The sequence below is a fragment of the Anoplophora glabripennis genome, unplaced genomic scaffold (genome assembly GCF_000390285.2).
Source record: "Anoplophora glabripennis isolate ALB-LARVAE unplaced genomic scaffold, Agla_2.0 scaffold1610, whole genome shotgun sequence".
Lineage (NCBI taxonomy): Eukaryota > Metazoa > Arthropoda > Insecta > Coleoptera > Cerambycidae > Anoplophora > Anoplophora glabripennis.
The window spans coordinates 12,224-19,680 of NW_019417683.1; the positions used below are offsets into that span (position 1 = coordinate 12,224).

At 34.1% G+C, this 7,457-nt stretch overlaps 1 protein-coding gene across 1 annotated transcript; it reads right to left on the minus strand.

The window, feature by feature from the left end:
• Positions 1 to 437: 437 nt before the first annotated feature.
• LOC108916593 (gut-specific cysteine proteinase-like) lies at positions 438 to 6,623 on the minus strand (the record flags this gene model as incomplete). The annotated part of the gene is given in 6 exon segments (XM_018722888.2): positions 438 to 655; positions 1,180 to 1,208; positions 1,210 to 1,404; positions 5,466 to 5,473; positions 6,206 to 6,398; positions 6,573 to 6,623. Coding segments are annotated over 6 exon segments (687 nt in total), but the record flags the coding sequence as incomplete, so codon positions are not given.
• Between the last annotated feature and the right edge of the window lie 834 nt (positions 6,624 to 7,457).

Below are 7,457 nucleotides of genomic sequence, written 5' to 3' on the forward strand. Positions count from 1 at the left end.
TGTACGACTATTATTTCCCGAGTAATTGTCAAAGTCAAAATGATTTTTTTGCTTTGATAGACTCGGCGACAAATAATCGTACAAGGCTCCGGAACCGCTCAAATTGAAGAGAATTAAATTATCTAAAAGAGATTTATGATGAAATTAGCAAAAAAAATCCATAGCGCCTTTTTAAAAAAAGCAAAAATATACACATTTTTTTTTCGGTTGATTTTCTTATGATTATACAAAAACTGCAGACGCCAAAAAATTTTAAACTGCAGATCTGAAAACTAGACACTTGAAGCTTCAAATTCCTTTTTTTATTCTCTCTACAACCATTTCCCTCCAAGTTCCAACTCTTTGAAAATCACCCAAAATTTAGGGATTTTCTTAATATCCCTTAATTTCTGTGCCTAGTGTATTTACAAAGTAAATATACGATATGATTTTCTTATTTTTTATTTATTTGCTGGTGTTTGGGTTACCGGCAACTACGTAGCTTTCGATGCCAACGTTGTTGTTACCCCTGATGATTCTGAAAAATCTGCCCTCTTCAAAACCGGTGCCCCAGGAGTTGGCGACTATCCAGTAAGGTATGTTGTCCTCACAACCCCATCCGATGATCTTTACAGCGTGGCCACCCACGAATCTGCCACTGGTGTGTTGGTAGATAATTGAAAATTGTGAAAATAATTAAATTTTCATTGATGACTTAATAAAGTGCAATTTATTGAGATTGCTAATGTAATTGTTCAGTCAGATCTGATACGTAATCAACTTTATTATGTTTTATTTTAGTACCTCTGATAAGTATTCCAGACGATAAAATAAGTCTGTTTTCTGTTGAATACTGATTTATTTCGAGATAAACACTGAATATCAAAAAACCAATCATGTTACTTTTAAAATAATTATATTCAATAGATATACGACAGTTTGGTTTGTCATTGAAAGTAGTATCGTTTTATAATTAAGATAACATACTAATTATTTTGTAAAATGTTTACTTTTAACAAAATTATATGCGCTTATCTCTATTAATGGCGTTCAATCTCATTTTTTGAAACTAGAAAAGTAATAAATATGTGTACAAATTATTTATATTTTTCGTAAACTTAATAGTTTTTAGTAATCATTACTAAATAATAACTTCAGAAATATTCTGCAACTCGTATATTTTAACAGTTGCAAGACATACCTGATCCGTAACTGTAAAAGTCTTCATAGTGACAGTCTATGTTGAGCGCTTACGGGACCGTTGATTACAATCTTGTGCTGGATCTGTTCCACGGTGTTGGTGACTTTGGAATGTGCGATACCATGGCGAATGTCATCTTCCCGGGTTTTGTTATAACTTGACACGCAACTCTCGTTGCACTGTGGTGTCTTACCACTGCTTGCGGCTGTATAGGGTCTGCAACCCTGTAAAGGAAAATAGTTTATAAACGAGGTTGCCGAATGTAGGAATGGAAATTTGTATACAGGGTGTGGCGTGTATAATCTATAAAAATTAAACTACAGCTTCCTACCGATATTTGTAATAGAAAAGTCTTATACGAAATAGTTCTATTTTTGCTTTTTTCCATAAATTAAAGTTCAATTACATATCAAAATATTTTCTTTGGAACGGTCCTGTCCGTGTGCTGTACGATGAGTTACGTGCTGTAGACCAGCCGCGTAAACAAATCGTCGTTGCAAAGACAGAAAGGTACCTACTTCTCAATTTTTGGGTAATTTTTCAATGCAAAAGTACAAGCTAAGAAAAATAAATATTTAAAAAAAACTGATATTTTCTTATTATAATAATTAATAGTAATTACTATCTTAAATGCATTGTTGTTACTGAAAGAGTTTGCAAACAAAACCACATCCATAAGCATCTATAGTTGCCAACTGCGTGCACTAAAAAAATTCCATTAAAATATGGAATAAAATAAAATAAAACTTAGCATTTCTAGAGAAAATGTTGAAATTGACCCCCATTAGCGCGGATACAAGCATGGCACCGACGCACCCAATTTTGGCGAATATTTTCCCAAATCCAGGTATTCCCCTAATTGTGTCAGCAGCTTCAAATATACGGTTTCGCAATCCTTCCACCGTAGCAATTGAAGTATTGTAAACCACTGACTTCAAGTGACTACAAAGTTAAAAGTCCATCGGAGTTAGATCGGGTGACCGAGGTGGCCACGGCACAGGACCCATCGCTGAGGAAACATTTCATTCAAAAGTGTCGTTACTTCTCGAGTACTGTGAGGAGGAGCCCCATCTTCAAGACAAAACATGCGTGCCCGAACTTGTAATGCCACATCGTCCTATAATTCAGGCAACCGGTTCTCCAAAAAGTCAGCATATGTTCGTCCATTTAGTCGTCCTTCAAACAAATAGAGGCCCATAAGTACATCGCCTATTATGCAAGCCCAAACATTTACCGAGAACCGATGTTGAAAATGAGTTTCCTTAATCACGTGAAGATTTTCATCGGCCCATATGTGCATATTATAAAAATTCACTTCATCACGGGTAAATGTCGCCTCATCTGTTACACAAACATAAGCAGGAAAGTCTACTTCATTGGCACATTGCCGTAAAAACCATTGCAAAAAAGCATTCGTTGGTCACAATCCGGGGGTAAAATCTGTTGAACTGGTTGCAGATGATAGGGATGCTACAACTGGCGCCTTAAGATGCGATATACGGTACGAGATGAGGTTCCTACTTGCTGTGCGTGTCGTCGAGTACTAATTGTGGGGTCTTCGTCAAGATCTTCCAACACTGCATCTTCAACATTAAGGTCCACTTGCTGACCACGTACTTCTCCTCGAGGAATAACACTTCCCATATCTCGCAACCGCTAAACGCACTGTAAGATTGTATTTGCACATGGGGGGACGTTGTGGCCATCGTTTCCGGCACAACCTAGTCGCCGCGAGCGCATTTTCTAGGGCTGCACCATACACTAACGTCGCGCCATATCGACACGTTCGGAAATAGTAAATGCATTGTTTTCTCGGTACATTATAAAACTAGTTTGTGCACAAACTAAAAAATTAAGCAAAGTAAGAAATAAGAATCTCGTTTTTAATGTAATCGGCACGCTATTCTTATTTTTTACTTCGTTATAAAATTTACATTGCCACTATCGTGGAATTATAAAATAAAAACTTTTGTCTGGAACCTTTCACTTTTTAACACTAATGGGTCGATTGACGATACTTAATATTTAATAATTAAGTGAATAATGAATTCAATATAAATACAAAATCAGTTGACGGCACAAATTTTTTGACAATGTAACCTAACCTTTTAGTATTACTAGTATTAGATTATACCGACTTAAATTATAAGATTGCATCTCGAGTCGTATAAAAACATTTCCAAAGTTTTTAATAAATAACACAGGGTCGGCCGTCATTTGCGTTAAATAAATGAACTTTAATTTAAAAGAAAAATCACGAAGATAGAACTTTTTCGTATAAGACTTTTCTATTACAAATATCATCAGGAAGCTGTAGTTTAATATTTATAGATTGTACAAACCACACTCTGTATATGCACTACAATGACTACGTTTTTCTTAGCAAACGAATCTATTTGGGCTAAAATCACTTATTTCTTCTATAATGTAGCAATTGAAGTTCAGAAGGCAATTCTAACTCTTGATCAAGTACGACGCATTAAAAAGTAAAAGAAAATTGATACTACTTATAGAAGATTTGAATTTCATAGAAAGATGCTCTCTTGGAAAAGTTTTAACGTTATTGGTTTCATGATACACAATCTGAGATTTGGATGGATATGCTTTCAAATATGATAAGAACAATAGTCCAGTCATTATAGACATGAAACAGCCTGTTTCGGAAAAAAATACTATTAGAAGTTTCTCTGCCGAATATTGTTCGGAAACGTGTTATAAACAAACTATCAAAAAATCGACTCGAGGCTAGTTAGGAAACTTTGTTTAACCAATGGTCAAAGTTATGGAAATGTGGTTTTTGACTCGCATAAAAAAACTATTATTCATAGCGAAAAAAAGTTTATACAAAAAAGGTAGTTATTAAATAAGCCTATAAAATGAAATAAGTCCGATTAAATTCCGATAATTTGTTTGAGCGCAAGAGCTCAAAAATGGTCGAAAATGGCCGTTTTTTTCAATTGCTAATAATTAATGCAATTTTTATCGCAGACAATTGTAATTCAGGATTTTTGAGGCTTTTTACACCCTTAATAAGAGGTAAATATTTCAACCCGAAAGCTTCAATGGTTTGGCGTTGGCGGAATTTGTTATCTAAGAAGATGCTATTTTCAATTCATTTTTCCCAAGCTCAAAGGCGTTGTATAGTTTCGATCATTAGTTGTTTTTGTACCTAAATAGTTATATTAACATATGCATTTACTGAGAATTTAATTTTTTAAATTTAATTTGTTTAAAAATAACTTTGAAAAAATATTAATATTTATAAAATTGTTAAGATAGGTATTTATTATAAAATGACATAGTAACCTCTATAGTTTAGTTAGTATTATCTTCGAATTTAAAAAAAATCGTTGTTCTAAGTTGATTAGAAGCTGAGATAATTTTTGTTTTATTTAATCGCAATGACCTTAATTATTAATATTAAGAGCCGAAATTTGGCGAGAGTATACATTAAGAGCTATATTTTCATGCCATACATTAACATTAAGGTGAATTCAACTATTTAATTGCAAAAAAGAATATAGCAGCGATGCGTTCTATTACTCGGTCTAGCGAACGCGTGGGGAGAGCGAGGCGGAGCACGCGCGCTACGCGGCTGGTAGCGCGCAGGGAAATGATCGGGCGGTTACAAATCGATGGAGCTGGAAAAATTAGCCATATCTCGCTTAATAATGGACCTATCGAGATGATTCTTTTTTAATTTGTGGTAGCGCGAAAATTCATGAGCATTGAAGCTATGGTATTAACATTATTTCAACCCGAGATTTAATTTTTTATTTAGCCTCGCTATTCCCACTCGTTCGCTAAACCGAGTAATAGAACGCATCGCCGCTATCTTCTTTTTTGCAATTAAATAGTTGAATTCACCTTAATGTTAATGTAGGACATGAAAATATAACTCTTAATGTATACTCCCTATAAATTTCGGCTCTTAATAACTAAAGACACTGCGATTAAATAAAAAAAAAGTCTCAACTTCTAATCAACTTAAAGCAACGATTTTTTTTTAAATTCGAAGAAAAATAGTATTAACTAAACTATAGACGTTAGTATTTCGTTTTATAATAATTACATATCTTAACAATTTAATAAATATTAACATATTTTCAGTCATTTTTGAACAAATTAAATTTGAAAAATTAAATTTTCAGTAAATGCATATATCAATACAACTATTTAGGTACAAAAACAACTAATGATCGAAACTCTACAACGCCTTTGAGAATGGGAAAAATCAATTGAAAATAGCATCTTCTTAGATAAACACATTCCGCCAACGCCAAACTAATGAAGCTTTCGGGTTGAAATATTTACCTCTTATTAAGGGTGTAAAAAGCCTCAAAAATCCTGAACTACAATTGTAAGATTGTAATTCGGGCTGAAATTTTTACTACTTATTAAGGGTGCAAAAAGTCCTGAATTGTAAGTATCTGCGATGAAAATTGCATTAATTATTAGCAATTGAAGAAAACGGCCATTTTCGACCATTTTTGAGCTCTTGCGCATAAACAAATTATGGGAATTTAATCGGACTTGCCTTATTTTACAGATTTATTTAATACCTACCTTTTTTTGTATAAACCATTTTTCTCTATGAATAACAGTTTTTTTACGCGAGTCAAGAAACCACTTTTCCATAACTTTGACCATTGTTTAACAAAGTTTCCCAACTAGTCTCGAGTTAATTTTTTGATATTTTGTTTATAACACGTTTCTGAACAATATTCCGCAAAAAACTTCTAATAGTATTTTTTCCCGAAAAAAGCTATAATGACTGGCCTACAAGTCCAGAAAACGTTTTATAAAGACAGTTGTGGAGACAATATTAAATCCAGAGTAAAAAAGAACTGAACGCAGAACCAAAAATTCAGGTTTAAGACAATTTTTCTCAAAACTATTAATTCCGATTGAAGCTATGAAGCTAGTCTTATTATTGGTAGGATGAATATCGAGAATTACGCTCTTCTTTCCGAGGGTATAGACAAAAAGTTTTTGTTCTTAGAGTATTATATCTTATGTAGTCGCTACCTAGGTCTCCTCCCGATGGGATACCGTTGTACTGCCAATAGTTGAAAGGTTCAAGCAAGAACCCACCTTTGCATCCGCTACCGCAAGCGATGCATCAAGATATCAGTTCTTCCGGAGCGAAGGTAAATTTCTTGGCTCCGGCAGAGGAGATGCACAGTCTGTCACTCATTACTCCGACTGCGGCAAAGCCTGGAATAAAAAAATATCGGCTATAGTATGAAGATGAATTTAAATGGAATTAAAAATCTTGTTGGTTTAAGATAGGATTAAAGTTTTTCCATATTAAAGATCTTTTAATATAACATTCACTGAAAGAAAAATCTACTTCTTAAAAATCTCTGGCATTAGGATTAAAAAATCTTACCCAATAACCTCCGCAAGCCCTTTGGTTCCTGATGGTTTTAATTTATTCGCAGAAAGATCAAATTTGACGGGTGCATTTAACCAAAATGCATCGTATCAAAATTTTAATGTTATGGAGATGAAGTTGAACACAGGCTGAAGTCATTCGTTTGTTTGCTGAAGTTCATCCAGAAATGCCTCCAATTAATCGAAGTACGATTAAGCCGGCACCACACGATGTGTCAAACGTGATCCAACGTTGGACACATTAACATTTGTCGCATCGTGTAGTCATATGACTTGAAATTTCATGTGTCCAACGTTGGATGCTCGGAACGTTCGGGCCAGCGTCGGAATTTATGACCCGCGTCAAAGCATGCTTACAATGTTGGAAGCAACATTGGATGTACGGCTATACGAGCGGTTGAGCGTTTGACATGCTTGCCGTCACGTGATTGATGTTTGTTTTCTTGTTGCAGCAGGTCTATATATTTTATTATAAAATTACAAATAACAAAGTAGAAAATATAATCAATTTATACTTTTTGCAATCGCATAAAAGTTGTTATTCTTGCGTATTTAATGTGTTTCTTATATTTGTTACTAATAAACTAGGTATTAATGAAACAGAGTGCCAAAGTTTTATTTATTTCTCCTAGTTTTTCCACTAATATCTGAATAAATTAAAATAAAAGCACAGAAGGATTGGGATTCGGTTTTTTTTTACATGAAAAATTGAAATCTATTCATAGTTTTGAAGTCACTAGTACATGGCGGCACTTCTTTTAAATATCATTTTTGCTGGTCTCGAATGTTGGCTTCCAACGTTGGGTCCAATATTCACCCCACCGTGTGGCAGAAGCATTTGCCAAATGTGCTCATTTTGATTCCAACGTTAGTTCCAACA